Source organism: Castor canadensis, chromosome 17 (assembly GCF_047511655.1).
Source record: "Castor canadensis chromosome 17, mCasCan1.hap1v2, whole genome shotgun sequence".
NCBI classification, from domain to species: domain Eukaryota; kingdom Metazoa; phylum Chordata; class Mammalia; order Rodentia; family Castoridae; genus Castor; species Castor canadensis.
The window spans coordinates 53126526-53143098 of NC_133402.1; the positions used below are offsets into that span (position 1 = coordinate 53126526).

General features: G+C 40.2%; 1 protein-coding gene across 1 annotated transcript in view; it reads right to left on the minus strand.

Moving 5' to 3' along the window:
* The window catches only part of Mrpl3 (mitochondrial ribosomal protein L3), a 35001-nt gene extending 32912 nt beyond the window's left edge, over positions 1-2089 (minus strand). Inside the window, exons 1-2 of the mRNA XM_020185909.2 lie at positions 1843-2089; positions 745-929 (exon numbers count right to left, since the gene is read on the minus strand). Coding sequence (XP_020041498.1) covers positions 745-929; positions 1843-1934 — 277 coding nt within the window. The 5' untranslated portion in view covers positions 1935-2089. The remainder of the gene's footprint in view (positions 1-744; positions 930-1842) is intronic.
* Positions 2090-16573: the final 14484 nt, after the last annotated feature.

Genomic DNA, 16573 nt, shown 5'->3' on the forward strand with positions numbered 1-16573 from the left:
GTAAGAGAACTATACAAAGAATGTGGATAAACTAATATATTCCAGTTTTAAAAGTTTTAACACAGGGCATATAAATCCATCATAATACTTTTCTAGTATCAATTAAATTATTAATTAGAAAACACCTGCTACTCAAATTTTAAGACATAAGCTGGAACTTCAGAGATGCCACATATTGCTAAAATATGTCAGTCTCTTGGACTGGGATGTGATATTTAGATTTGTTGCATAAAATATCAAAGTTGCTCCACAAAGTTTTGCCAGGATATAATTTAACTGTTACAATAAACCCCAACCAAAGACCACAGCAGGAAAGGCCTTATTATTCTGGTCTAGCCTCACGTGGAATTTGTATCCCACCGGACACAAGGAACTGATTCTGGCAAACCTAAAATACTAGAGCATCTCAACTGAAGACAGCTGTGTAACTAACTACAATTTATATCATACTTTTCCAGCCTTTCTTTCCTGATTCATTTTACTTCTTTTTATTTGAAGAAAACAAGAGAATGGACACAGAATGATGCTCCTTTCACCAACAAAACAGCTTCTCAAGGTCTTTTACTAACAGTAACTTAGGAGGCTGGGAATAACTTGCAAACCAAATTTCAATGAAACAGACACACTTAATAGATGAAAATTAATTCAAGGGATGAAATATTTATCAAGCAGTCACTGTGATTTTGAATGTGTCCAGCCACATAGTAATGAAGGGATGAGAACTCATCAAACACAAAGAATCACCTGGTTCCCAAGGATGTATAGGCCAGGGTTCATCTTTCAGAGGACACAATTTACTTGCTAATTGGGCTTTATCTTCATCAGAGACCAACTGCTTAACAAATGAGGCATTTTCTTCAGAAAGATGCTCATCCCACCAACTACCACTCTTGCCATGGAGACTTCTAACAAAAAGCCAGATGTTTGATCTGAAAAATAAAAAATAAGCCAAACCGTTTAAGGTAGGGAGGGAGGCACATGTTAAGACAGTGTAGTCAAAGCCTTAGGAAAAGGTTTGAACTGTTTATAAGCTTCTTTCCTGACATTCCTTATGAATGACGCTCACATTTTAACTATGGAAGAAGAGTTCTTCATCTTCTACCATGTGATAAAAGGGGAGAAAACAGTCCTACCTAAATATAGGCGAGGCCATTAACCTATCTGAATGTGTAGCTTAATAGTTTTATATTCAGTGGAGGTGGCAGATCACTTGTTTTTCCTCATACTCACCTCCTTCCTGTAATAACATGCCCTAAGCTTGGAGAAGTAAAGAAACTGGGTGTGCAAAGTTAAAAAACCCACGGAAGACATGATCTCTGACCAACTAAACACACAAGGAAGACTTAAGTGGGCAGAGGTTGGGAGGGAGGTATGTCATTCTTGCAAGGAGGGGGTCAGAATCGAAGTAAAGTTCTCTGCAGTCTACTCTCCTTTAGAGTTCCGACTGATTTTCCAATTACTAGTTGAGAGGTTTGGGGCAAAAGACCTCCCCTCTCTAGCTTCCGTTTTATCTGTAAAACTAACATGATAGTAGCTTGATCACATGAGGCTACGTGATATAAGGCGCCTAATACACTTAACAGAGTATCTAGCACATGGAACATACTAATAGTAAGATTTTATTACTGATTATTGCTGTTGATAATGTTCGCAGCCAGCCGCCAATTCAAGCATTTAAAAAAATCACCTCTTCAATCCCCTACAGGACGCCTTCTTAATGTTCCTTATTTCGCTGCTCGGAGTCCCTTCTTTCTCCAGCAGCACCCCCCGCGCCAAGCCACGCTCGGGGCCACGGCTATGTAGGCTGCACTCCCCTACACCCCATTTCTGGCCGGTACCCACCGATTCCCCAAGCCCGGGGCAGCACCAAGGCCGCCGACGCCGCAGCCCAGCACCTGGGCCCCGGCCCGCGCCAGCTGCGTCCAGCCTGGCATGGAGTGGCCGGGGAGGCTCGGCTCACAACACCTCGGGGCGCCCCGCCGCGGTGCTTTCAGCACGTCCCCACTTTGGCAGCACGCGTTCGCAGGAGCCTTGAGACAGCAGTTGCAGCAGCTATCCGCCAATGCCCTCCAGGACGGAAAGAGAGTCGCCGAGCCACTTCCGGCCCGTGTCGCAAAAGAGTTCCGGGTACTAGCGTCAGATCCGGAACTAGAGTTCCGCCTCCAAAATGGTCCTGCTTTGTGTACAGGTTGGGATAGAAGGGCATGGATTGACTCACCTTTTCAGTGGTAAGAAAGGAAGGGATGTTCGGAGTTTAAATTTTAGAAGACTGAGAGGAACAAAAGACATCTTCCTAAGGAATTTAAGGGAAGATAAATGACCTTCTGATAGTGTCTTCTGTGGGGTGACTTATTATGCTAAGTAGCGCTTTGACAATCTTATATTGGTTAGTCCTCAAAACAGTCCTCCCTGAAAGGAGGTTGTAATTTTTATATTATAAGTGAGAGAAAACAGAATTAGAATTTAGGTGCAGGTCCGAAACAACACATACGGCAGATGGGCAGAGTTGACACTGCAGTAGGGCTGCTATGTACTGGACTAGAATGTGACCAAAGTGATGAAGTGTGGCTTTCCACAGCTGGGTCACAAAATTTTTTACTACTTCCATCTTAATCTCTTCAATTGCTTCCCCTTGGGAGAACAGTGGTCATGTCCTGCAGAGAGTCGTACAGCTCTGAAGAAAACCAGGCATGACTGAGCCATCTAGAAAGTGGATTCACTAGCCCCAAGCAACACTTCAGATGACTGAAACTCATGAAAGACCTTGAGCCTGAACAAGCCAGCCTATGAGGCAGCTCATAGGTTTCTGACCAGGCACAATTGTTAGAGAAAATAAATGACTAATGAGTTGTTACCAAGTACTGCAGTAATTTGTGATGCAGCAATAGATAGCTAATGTAACTGCTATTCAAATTCTTATCCTGTGATCCGGATCCTGCTTGATTACCATGTTTGTGCCTTGGACATTCAGTCTACTACTTCAAAAGTGCATTTCCTTGTTTTTCAGATGAGTGTTTGTAGAAATTCAGAAATAACTTTAAAGGTTTAGCTTTTTCATCCTACTCTTTTTTATTAAAGGTCTGGATAGCCTGTCTTACAAGGACCCTTAGAGGAAAGGGCCAATTTCTGGCTACTACTTGGACTTCAGTTAGACTCATTATCTTAGCTTTGCTTGCCCTTCCATTCTATGAATTGCTGTTGTACTTACCTTGGACACTTCTCCATAACACTTTGTTCCTTGGAGGATAGATTTCTTTTCTTCATCCCAGCCATGCTTCCTAGCTTCACAGTTACTTAAAAAAGCTCCTTCATTGAACAAACTTGATTTGAAGTGTGTTAAAGAAGCTGAGAATAAAAGGAATTCCTTTCTAATGCCAATAGATAACATCTCTCCTTTTCTTTCTCTCTTTCTCTCTCTCATACTGGGAGTTTGAACTCAGGGCCTAGCACTTGCTATACAATCACTCTAGCAGTTCAGCCACACTTTCCTTTTTGCTTTAGTTTATTTTTCAGATAGGGTCTTGCACTTTTTTTGCCAGAGGCCAGCCTCAGACAGCAATCCTCCTACCTCTGCTTGTGTATTTAGGATTGTAGGCATGAACCACCCTGCCCAGTTTGTTCTTTAAGATAGGATCTCTAACAATAAAGGAAATGAAAATTAAAACCACACTAAGATTCCACCTCACCCTCATTAGAATAGCCATCATTACCAACACGACTAACAACAGGTATTGGAGAGGATTTGGGGAAAAAGGAACCCTCTTACACTGTTGGTGGGAATGTAAACTAGTACAACCACTCTGGAAAAAAATTTGGAGGCTACTTAAAAAGCTAAACATTGATCTACCATATGATCCAGCAATACCACTCTTGGGGATATACCCAAAAGAATGCGACACAGGTTACTCCAGAGGCACTTGCACACCCATGTTTATTGCAACACTATTCACAATAGCCAAGTTATGGAAACAGCCAAGATGTCCCACTACTGATGAATGGATTAAGAAAATGTGGTATCTATACACAATGGAATTTTATGCAGTCATGAAGAAGAATGAAATCTTACAATTTGCAAATAAATGGATGGAATTGGAGAACATCATTCTGAGTGAGGTTAGCCTGGCCCAAAAGACCAAAAATCGTATGTTCTCCCTCATATGCGGACATTAGATCAAGGGCAAACACAACAAGGGGACTGGACTTTGAGCACATGATAAAAGCTTTAGCAAAAAGGGAGGGGTGAGGATAGGTAAGACACCTAAAAAATTAGCTAGCATTTGTTGCCCTCAACGCAGAGAAACTAAAGCAGATATCTTAAAAGCAACTGAGGCCAATAGGAGAAGGGGACCAGGAACTAGAGAAAAGGTTAGATCAAAAAGAATTAACCTAGAAGGTAACACACACGCACAGGAAATTAATGTGAGTCAACTCCCTGTATAGCTATCCTTATCTCAACTTGCAAAAACCCTTGTTCCTTCCTATTATTGCTTATACTCTCTCTTCAACAAAATTAGAGATACGGGCAAAATAGTTTCTGCTGGGTAGCGAGGGGAAAGGAGGGGTAAGGGAGAGACCAGGGGGAAGGGGGAGGGTGTAAGGGAGGGGATGGGGGAAGAGGGGAGAAATGACCCAAACATTGTATGCACATACGTATAAAATAAAATTAAAAAAAAAAGATAGAATCTCGCCAACTCCTCTGCCCAGGTTGGCCTTGAACTGTGATCCTCCTACCTCTACCTCACAATTAGCTGAGAGCTGAGAGACATCACATCCAGCTCTAGAATTTCTTGTACATATAGTGTGTGATAGTAAGTGCTCAGTATTGTTGTAGTCCAACAGCGAAAGACAGCCAGAAGAACGCCTGGACTCATATAAAGTTAAGTTTAATTAACTTGATGCAACAAGAAGGAACATATACCAGGGGGTGGCTCTATATGAATGAGTGGGGAGGGACTTATTATAAGATTTGGACTTACACTGGGTAATTTTAAAATACCATCAGGGAAATAGGGACTTGTTTTTAGAATGAATGCTATGAAGAAGCAAAGAGTTCAGCAATTAGACATTTCAGACTTTGTTCTGGAGATAGGAAGACCAAAGTGGGATTGAGAGTGATGTTGGAAAGAAAGCAGTAATCACACAGAAGATGGAATTATTTGTCATTTTGTAGCTGTGAAATAGCCTACAATAAGGTCTGTTAGAAATATTATGGTGGGGCCAGTGTGGTGGCTCATGCCTGTACTCCTACATTGGGAAGATTGTGGTTCAAGGCCAGCCCTGACAAAAATTCAACTCAACTAATAGCTGGGCATGGTGGTACATACTTGTCATCCCAGCTATGTAGGAAGTATATATAGGAGGATTGTGATTCAGGTCAGCCTGGGAAAAAGTGAGACTTTATTCCAAACATAACTAAAGCAAAAGGAACTGAAGGCATGGCTCAAGTGGTAGAGTACTTGCCTAGCAAGCACAAGGCCGTAAGTTCAGACCTTCGTACTGCTAAAAAAAATTAGGTTGATGCTCTCTTATAAATATTATAGTCTGTTTGCTAACAGAATTCATTTACACTCTCCCAGTGTATTTTCTCACTTAATCTTTGAAACAACTTTATGTGACAATACTATAATTATCTTAACTTTACGGTTGAGAAAATAGGCAGAAAGACTACATAAATTAAATAAATTAATTACCCACTAGCAAGTGGTAGAGCCAAGATTAAAGTAAGTAGAACTTGTACTCTTAGACATTTTGTTTATTTGTGTCGCTTTGGTAAATATGTTACTACCTTTGCCTTTGAAGTTCTGTAAGAACAGAGAGAGGAATACTGTTAAGTTATCTATCACACAGAATAGTCTATGAGGATCAATGAAGCAGCTATTCAGGTTAACTTTTGCCCCAGAACCAAATTTTTCCTGGTCCAGTATGAGTACCTTGAGTCAATGAAACCTACACCAGGCACCAGTGCTAAACTAAATTATAGCAAAACGTGATTTGTTTGCTGTCATGAAGCACATGTTTCCCGGTTGCCACCCAGGACTGAGAGGTGCCTTCATCCTTGCTTTAGTCAATATAGTATGCTGTTCATTGACAAGTACCAGGCCCAGTTCCTGAGGGTTTCCCTAGGGCACTCAGTCACTGATCTTAGGTTCACCATCACTTCTATGTTACTTTTCAGAAACTGCCTTAGATCCTGGGACCACTTTGCCTGTCTTGAACTTGAATTCTTCATTGGAACAAAGATAATCTCCCCAGTCTGTTTTTGGTTTTAGAACTCTATGATCCTTGCTCCACTAGTTCAGACCAGAAACTGATAAAATGAGCATTCTCTTTATTAAATTAAGCACTAAGAACATGTTCATTTCTGAATTACTGCAGCAATGTCTAATGAAAGAGAATCATCATAGATAGAGAAACTTTCAAACCTGCCATTTGGCTCTACTGTTAATTCTTACAATGTTTGTGATATGTCCTATATGGTTGGCTTATTGCAGAATAATAAAATTGTCATTATTGGATAATTTAAATATTAGTATTTATTTGTGCTGTTTCTTATTTCATAACATGAAATACTTGAAATTAAAAATCTTTTAAAAATGAGTTTAGACTTTTTAGTAAATTATCCTGAACCTTCTTCATTTTTCCCAAAGTGGTAGGAATTTGTCATATTTAAAAATTGGTGGAGATGTTATGAATTTGAATCAAATTATCTGATGGTAGAATAGATAAAACATACCTTAAGAAATGTTGATTTGAGATTCCATTACAAAAATGGAACCATATTTAAAAATCTATGGATTCTACCAAGGCAAGACCCCACTAAACAATGAACAGATGCTAGAACAATGAAGGACAGGAATGTAAAACAGATCATGGTAAGAAGAGGGTATTGAGGAGGGGGAGGGTAAATGAAGAAGGTAAAGGAGGGCGTGTATGGATGAGGGACTTTTTATACATGTATGAATGTGGGGCATTGAAACCTGTTGGAAGAATTTTGAGAGGATGCAGAAGGTAAGAAGGAGAATAATAGAGGGGATGAACCAAACCATATATGTATATGGAAGTGTCACAATGAAACCCCTTGTTTAAGTATTATATACTAATAAAAAGTTTTAAAAATCTACAGCTTTCAGTAAAAAAATGAATTTTGCTTCAATGTCCTCCATCAGACCCAAGTCACAATTTGCAATTTCAATATAATGCTTTTTAAAATACAATTTCTATTTGTAAATTTCTAGGTCAGCCTACAGACTTTAGGGTTTTAAGAAATTACCAAAATGGAAATACATTTGACTGAAAGAAAGCAAAACATGATACATAAAGGGCAGTGTGGCTGTGTAGTGACTTGGGCTCCACGTTTCTCAGCACCCCGTCCTTCTCCGTTGTCCTCAGCATGGTTCTGAGCCTTAGTGTAATCCTACCAATGAGGATGTCTTTGAAGTTTTTATTACTGAACAAAAATGTTGGCAGCAGACAATGGAGCATAACATGTCAGGGAGCTAAATACTTTCAGTTGAGTGCATCTTCTCCCCAGTCTTCCTTCTGATGCCCGTGCAGTTTTTGCTGCTCAACAATGTCTGTAGAGCAGCAAACATTCTGGTCATCTGGAGCCATAGTCAGGGTGTCCCCTCTGAGCCTAGCAGATAGGGAGTTTGGAGAAATTCCTAAAGACTGAGTTCATTTGGGAGTTTGAATCCACTTGGAGAGTGCCTAGGGGCCTCAAAAGAATGACAAATAATGAACACTCTCTTGCTCTTGCTAAATGGTGTGTAGTAGTCTAAGTGACTCACATAGAATAACTCATTTAATCTTCACCCATAAAGTGGGTTGTAGTATTGTCACCCTCATTTTACAGATGTGAACACTAAGGCAGGTGCAGGCTACCCTGGGCAAAAAGTGAGACCTTATCCCAAACTAAACCAAAAAGGACTGGAGGCGTGACTCAAGTGGTAGAGTGCCTGACTAGCAAGCACAAGGCCCTGCACTTACATGTCTTAGGTAAGTGGTGGAATCAGGAGCACTCCCCCCGCCCCTGCCAAAAGAAAGGAAGGAAGGAAGGAAGGAAGGAAGGAAGGAAGGAAGGAAGGAAGGAAGGAAGGAAGGAGTGAGTAACTTTTAGGTACTTGCAAGTACAAATGGCTGACTACCATGGCAGAGTGAAAAAGCTTCAGATTATGTTTGGCTGGTTTACAGGAGAGACAATAAGATTTATTCCATATTTTCTTTTGCTCTCCAGTGCAACTTCTGGATAAAGATCTAGTATCTGCCCCCTTTAGAGAGACAAAGGACAGGCCTGAAGGATTGTATATGCCAAAGGACCTAACTATGACCCAGCATGGAAACAAAATCTGGGACAGAAGGGGAAATTTACCATCAAACAGGGTGAACAGCTGCTTTAAGTTCCCCTCCAACTGTGCTTGTGCACTCCAGTGACAAGTTCTGAGCAGTTGAGGTGGGCTCAGGAGGAGGAACAGGCAATCTGCAAAGGACAGGGAGGGCACGCCAGACTGCTCAGGGGTCATGGAGTGACCGTGGTTCTTCCATCTGTGGTATTTAGACTCCAACCAGGCCTGGCAGGATTGTCATGGCAACTTGCCCGTCTGTACCGCTGAGCTGAGACAGGATTCCCTTAGAAACCGAGGAGCCCAGGAGATGATGCTTAAAATAATCTTTTATGTCCAGGCAGAAATGCCTTTGCAGTTTTATTAACCATGAAGCATCATGGGGCATGGCTTTCACAATCACTTTATTTCAAAATGGAACAAAATGGCTTTTTAAAGTAAGAATTTCCAATCAAGGCCTAAATACCATCCTCACTCCACACATCACACCGAAGCCAGTGAGCATCCTACCTGTGTTTCGGAGAGTTGCTTCTGGTCACTATTATATAAATTACCTTCAAATAGAACAGGCGATCTTTGACTGAAATCACCGGGCTTCATCTCATCTCTTTTCTATTTCCTATTGAAGTCCCAGCCGTCTCTCAGTAAGGAAAATAGTTACGCTTCACAAGAGTTTAACACTTGGGTCATTTAACCTGACAGCTCCTTGCATCTGAAGGCCCTGGCTGCTCACACCTCCTCTCCAATCTTCCCTCATCTGCAAGGCCTGACCCTGCATGATGACTCCCTCATAATTGATGACCTTGGCTATTAATTCCTCTTGTCTCTTAGCACTTATCACATGTGTATATATGTTCTTGTATGGCATCATTGTCTTTTATCACAAGCAGTGAGAAGATTCAAGTTCATAAACCATGTCTTCCTAGTAAAATCGTAAACTCTTTAAAGGCAGAGTCAGATATCCTCAGATCTCCCAGTAACTCCACATATAAAAGAGTTTCAGAGATACTTGGAAATCTTAGTGGTGAGTAAGGGTTGTCCAACTCTGAGAATTTGCTAGAAAAACTACTGAGCTGTGCATGTTGGAAGGATGACTTTCATGGTATGTGAATTATACATCCACAGCAGGAAAATCAGAAAAATGGGGACATATGATATGAAATCCTGAGTGTAGCCAGAATTAACATACCAACAGGAGTCGAGGTAACCCCAGAACCACAAGTAGAACCCAAGTTACTAAATGCCTACAAAAAAAAAAAGAGGAAAATGTTCTGTCTTGCCCCCTGAAGTGATCCTTCTGTCTTCTCATCCACCAACATGAGGAGAAGCAGAGGGCTTGCTATATTCATATAATGGGTAGGAGTAATCTTTCTTTTAGAAATGGGCAGTCTGGGTTCAGATCTTATGTCTGCCACTATTTCACTCAGTTTTTCTTAGCTTTCTGTTCTGTGAAATATGATAAAAAATACTTCTTTCACAAGGCAATGGTACAGGTTAAATGTGATGATACATATGAAGTGCTTAAACTTACTTGGCATATATTAAGAACAGAAAAAATGCTGACTACTATCACTAACAATATTTATATTCACTTTCTGTTAGATATTACAATAATTATTTAAAAATCTTCATTTATCCTTTTCTAACTTTCTAACAAGATGTTAGGAGACCTCTTTGTCATTCTTTCAAACCTCTATTGCTCTTTCCTCCACCTTTGCTGACTTCCTTTTAATACTATGGAGATACAACATATAAAAAGGAAATATTTTTATTGTTTAAGAATGGGATTCTTTTCTGGCCAAGATACAGAATGCTAAGCCTACCTCCCTTGCTTCCTACCATGTCTTTCTGTTTCCTTGGAATTCACAAACTCCAGTTCAGGAGCCTTGCAGAGAAGGCCAGTTGTGAGTCTGTAGACAGTGCCTTAAAAAAAGCTTCTGGCCAGCCATGGTGTCTCATTTCTATAATCTCAGCTACATGGGAGGTTGGTATCACAAGGATTGTGGTTTGAGATCAGCCCGGACAAAAAGCTAGTGAGACCCCCGACTCCACTTAATCAATAATCTGGGCATGGTGACACATGTCTCTTATCCTAGCCACAATGTGAGAGGAGGATCACAGTCTGAGGCCAACCCAGTCTGGGAAAAAATGTAAGACCCTACCTGAAAAATGCCTAAAGCAAAACAGGGCTCAAGTGGTAAAGCACCTGCCCAGCAACTTCAATGTCCTGAGTTCAAACCCCAGTATGGTATAAAACAAACAAATAAATGAAGACAGTTTCCCTCATGTGAGTCCTTCATTATGGGAACAGTAATTTGCTTGAGAGGATATGGGCTCTTTGGCAAAGAAACTTGTATTATACTGTAATGCAGTAATAAAAGCAATGAAGTACTCATAACAAAAATTTTTGAACTATGCATACAGTGTCTGGTCTTATTCCATCTTGCAAATATCATTTCACTTAATCTCCACAATCTATAAGGAAAGTTCTGCCTCTGAAAACTGTCCAAGACCACAAGTCTAGTAAAGCCCTATATGCAGGAAACCTGATTTAGAATCCAGGTCCTAATTCCCAATTCTATTTCAGATGATGATCTGTCTTTGATTTCGATGTTTTGGAAGTCTGAAAGTGAAAGTTATTTATAAAATGTCACCTTGCTGAAGCTATGGCCAGCCAGAATGGAGGAAATGATCTTTAAAATGAAATATCAACTAGATTGGAAATGTCTAAATGCAAAATGCCATTATCAGTCCTGCAAAAGGAAGCTTGGGACTTGGTCACAGAAGAAAATAAAATTTATCAGACATTGAGTCTTGGGAATATTGAGTTTATCACCTAAAGTAGGCATTTTCTCCTAGGGGCACAAGGGAAAGTCTCAGCACTGGACACTTGAGAGGTCACAAGCAATAAAATATTTCATCATGCGTACTTTCTTGGACTCTAAAACAGAGTGACTTTCCCTGAAGAGGAAAAAGAAGCCAGTCTGTGGAACAAGAAGTCACTTTCCCTCCAACTTCCCTCAGTGCCCACCCCTTTAAGTATCCTGCAAATTTAGAAAACACCTTAGTCACTATGTCTTTCTGTTTCTAAGAAAATGAGGTTCAATTTAATTGTCTCCGTTGTTTCATGTATGTAAGTGTGATTTATATTATTTTGGATACTGAAATAAGAAACTGTTATAGGCCATTATACAATGAATACCCAGGGGAAGAGTAGGGAGTAGTCAACAGAGAATAGTGGGGGAGGAGAACACAGTGGGTTTCCCAAAGGTGGAGGATAGGAGGACACTATATTGACCCATCCTTTTGCCAGTTCTCTATAGTAACAAGAGAATGATTTTATTCAGGCTACAATAGATTGTCTGTATCCCCTTTATTTCTTTTCTGGCTCAGTTGAGGGAGTGAGGTTGAGACTGGTGAATGGGCCACATGTTTGTTTTATGTAATAAATAGCCAAGCACATGCAGTGCTCCAATTCCTATGTACATCAGTTGCCTATCTATGTGTTTAATTCCATTGGGGGAAATAGACATGTACCTGTTCGCCAAGGTCCTAGGACAGAACACTCATCATAAAATATCATAGATAAGTAATATCATCATATTGACTCATACCTACAAGAGTTCAGGGACCAAAAAGAAAGCCAGAAAATGGGCTTCCTTTGTGACTGGTGGAGGTGGACCAAAAATGCCATGAGGAAAAGGCATGGAGGCAGAGACAGAATGGTCCTGCTTTCTTCTGCTCTCCATATTTCCTTTCTGTCCAGAGCCAAGTTGCATTAATCAGAAATCTTTGGTTGCAAGCAACACAAGTCTGGCTTCAACTGGATTAAACAAAATGAAAATTTATGGTCTTTGGTGTCTTAAAATTTCAGTGATAGATCCAGCTCTAGGCAAGGCAGGATACAGAGTCTGACTCAGCCATCAGGGTGCTTTCTTTCTCTTTGTGGTTTAGGCCTTGTTCCAATGAGGTGGCAGGATGGCATCCTGCACATGCAGGTTTGTGTCCTCCCCATGGAGTATTCACAAAGGAATTATCTTCTCTCAAGAGCTCCAGAAAAAGTTCTGGATTTGGATTCAGTGGTAACCACTGAGCTAGTCTCTGTGTTGAGAGTCATCCAATACTATAGATTTCCATTTTCCCAGTCTATTTATTGACTATTTGCCAGACTTTTGTCTTCTAGGCTATACCACTTTCTCATTGCTTTACAAAATTGACCTATAGACCTGTTACTATATGACATTTATTATTCTAAACACTTTTAAGTCTTCACAAGAGCTTCAAGAGCTTTACAGGTGGGAAAACTGAGGGTCTAAGAAGCTAACTAAATTTACATTCTCTGGGGAACATGTTTCTGCTTAACAAAAAAAATTGCTGGGCTCATAATGATTTTGTCCTCTTTTGGAGAGCCAGGCCTGCTTGTTATCCATTCTTGCTAGGAAGGATAAATGTACTTTTTAGGATGGACAGAGATCTACAGAATGGTAGTTTAGCTAAGCTCATTTTGATTTGAAGATATTAAATAAAGAGACAGACAGAACGTGATGGTAATTTCTGCACTGTGACTACATTTAATGATATTTTTAGTCACTTTCAATTCATTTGCTTCATGTTAAACCCTACATGAATTGGTTTAGATTGTGAAATTATTTCCTCAGCCTGGTTCAGTCCCTGTGAGCATACATTTTTAAATTTTATTCCACACTCCAGTCCACCTGGGTTTGACATTTGGTGCTCTGACTGCTTTTCATGATGCAGGGATTGCAATCCCTGCGGATCCTAGTGTTGCCAAGGATTTTCCTTTGTGCTTTTAATGAATGCAGAAAGTCCTTTTTAGCCTTGTTATGTTAGGTGGAAAAATTGTTCAATATGCAAGAGGGAAGGAGAGAGCTTCCTTCTGAAACAGACTAAACCTTCTAAGCATTAGGGAAAGAAAATTCTTTCTTAGAAACCTTTCCCTGACCATTATGATGGGAGCAATAATGGAGGAAATGGTGTCTACTTATCTTAGAGGGATGGATCTCTGACAAACAAGGTTCTGCTTTCAATTTTACAAAAGTGGAAGTCGATGTCATATGTGTACATATAAACATAAATGGACATTGTATACTAGAAGAAACCAACATATATATATGTACATATATATATGCATATATACACACCCACGAATTTTTTTTTTTGATACAGGGTATCACTATGTAGCTCAGGCTGCCTTTGAACTTGTAATCCTCTTGCCTCAGTCTCCCAAGTGCTGGGATTACAGACCTGAATTACTACATCCAATTTAAGAAACCAACATATTTTTGAATTGTCTTTTTTTCCCTTCATAAATTCCTGGGCAATACTTGAGAAATTATTCCAGAGCTTGAAGCCATATTTTTTTTTGTTCTGACAATGAGGCTACAGTTTTAGGACCCCACTCTGTTCTTAGAAGTCAAACAGATAAATATCAATTGGCAGCCTGATGTTTCTTTATGAACACACACCAGGGATTTAAAGTTAAAAAACCTCTATGAGTTTAATCAAATAAGATATACATACAAAACTTCAGTGTTGTTGGTGAGCTTTAGAATGTATTATCTATTGTAAAGACCAAAATAGGTCAGGGTCTCACACACAGTTAAAATCCAAGTAGGGTGTGTGTATGTGAGTGTGTGTGTGTGTGTGTGTGTGTGATGAGTAGCCTTGAGGCAAATGGCAAAAGAACCTTTAAAATCACAGTGGGAAGAACATTTAGACACTGAAGAAGAAAGGAGAATGCAAGTGTGGGGATAAATGGGTATTATTGGCAAATATTAGATTTTTGTAAATGTTTAATGAAGTGTTCCTTTTTTTCTAGGAGTTACTAAACTAGAGATAAATTTCGTTACCTTGACTATTACCTATGAGACCTGAATGAATTTCTGCCTTGTCCTTATCTTGTTTATCTTTGAGACTTTCCCAGGAATGCAGGGAAGGTCAGAATTTCCTCTTCAGGTGGGCTAGCTGAAACTGGTTAGATCTAAGATGGCTGCCAGAGTGACCTTCAGACAACCTCTAACTTCATTAGAATGCCATCTGCATCTAAATGATATGCCCCCCAGTGTTGACCATTGCCTTGGGAATAACTGGAAAGAGCCATAAAAGGAGCAAAAAGAAGTAGCACCTGTATTCCTGGAAAATCTCTGTATTCCCAAATACATAAACAGCCCTCTTTTAACTATTCTATCCCTTCCTCTCATTTCTTTCACCCGCTATCGGTACCCTCTGACCCCCAAGAGCTGAGAAGTTGATTTATGAGTTTATTTTTCCCACTTTTCTTCTTGGCCAAGAATAAAAGTCTCCTTCACTGCTCAATTGGTGATTCATCTTGATACTGACTCCACAATTTAAAGAGGGTAAAAGGGCCCAGTCTGGGGGCAGAAACTGGTAACAATTTTATAACCCATTACTTCTTATAGAAAGCACAGTATTCAGTTTTAAGTGTATCTATTTTCCATCATAATTTCCTTCGTTCACTCCAAGTTCTCAAGAAAGCTTTACTAAAAACTACTTAGTCTGACCTTGGATGTATTTGGGGGAATTAAGAAAGGAAACAATCCATGGTGAGTGGCAGGGATGGTGGGGGGTTATGATTGAAAGAAAACTGTCCAGTAATGTATTAATTATCTACCTGGGCAGGAGGTAATTAACAGAAGAAACTGGAGTGACATTCAGAGCCTGAGGAGGTGGGGATGTGTTTGGGAGGGGAAGTAGATGAGTGGCTGTATTGCCCGTTAATTGAATAAAATGGGGTGTGAGAACATTTTATTTTGTATGGGTTTTAATGAAGGTGAATTCACAGAATGTAACATAAGCAACATAGAATTACCTGTGATACACAGTGTTGTGAATCACTACCTCTTTATATTTTCAAAACATTTTCATCACCCTATTGGGGGTTTTTGTGGAGGGCTGGAGAAATTTGGGAGATATTAAAAGTATGTAATTGCATTACACAGACCTTGGAAACTGGTCGCATTCTCTTGTATTTTAAGCTTATTATACTTAATGTGTTTGCCTGGTAATCTTTGTGCTAAACTGAGAATTCTGGTAAAACAAGTTAACACACCAGGATTTAATTTGTGCTTAACAGTTTCATTTCTAAGACTGTGGTGTGGTTCTAGGGTACAGCTGGTTCCCATCCCACCAGAGGAACAATGCCTCTTTATTGATTTGTTCCTTCATACTCTGATCTGTACTGAGCACCAATGACAGGAATTGAGTATAAAGATAAGGCTTTTGGGGGAGTACATACATTCTAGCTGGAAGAGAGATTCTGACAAATGAAGGGGGAAATCACAGGAAGAATACTTGGCTAAGTCTGAAACAGAGAGGGTCAGGTTGGGAGGGTTTCTGAGAGGAGTTGACACTTGACATGAGACTTCAAAGAGAAGTAAAAGACTGGGTAAAGGAACGGCATGGGAAATCTTTAACAAATGCCATATTTAGAGGTTGTTAGATGGCGGGATTGGGTGGGCTAGCTGGTGATGGGCAGAGAAAAGTGGGCAAGGGCCAGATGAAAGTCAGATTGCTGTTGTGTTCAAGGTCATGTTCAAGCATTGGAATTTCATTCTAAAATTGGTGGAGAGTCACTGAAGGATTTTAAGCAGGCAGGGAGATGCTTGGATCTATTTTGTAACCACCACTAAGGCAGCAGTATAGATGAAGGCAATATCAATTACAGAAACCAACTAGGAGGCTTTGTTATATTCCCTGAAAAGAGCTGACAAGGATTAAACTAGAGTGATAAGGGGTAAACTAAGTCAGGGCCAGTGACTATAAAACGTGTAAAAATGATGATGATAATAATAAGTTTTACAATATATGGAATACTTGCCACATGTCAGATGGCATGGGTGTTATGCTGAAGGCTTGAAGGATTTATTTCTCCAGGTACTGAGCCCCACAGACAAACTCTTCTGAAATATCCTCTAGTGAAGAGAGACGCCTTGCTCCAAACCAGCCCTCTTTTTGAGGCATTTGCTGGCTAGGCTATCAGGGAGAGAGGGGTGCAAAGGCCTGACACCCTTTCTCCAAATTTGGATGACTTTGAAGGCCAACTCAGCTTCAAAGATCCTTATGGAGGCTGGGCACCTGTGGGTGATGCCTGTAATCCTAGCTACTTGGGAGGTTGAGATTGGGAGGATCACAGTTCAAGGCCAGCCTGGGCAAACAGTTCTCGAGACCTCATCTCCAAAACAGTCCAAGTAAAA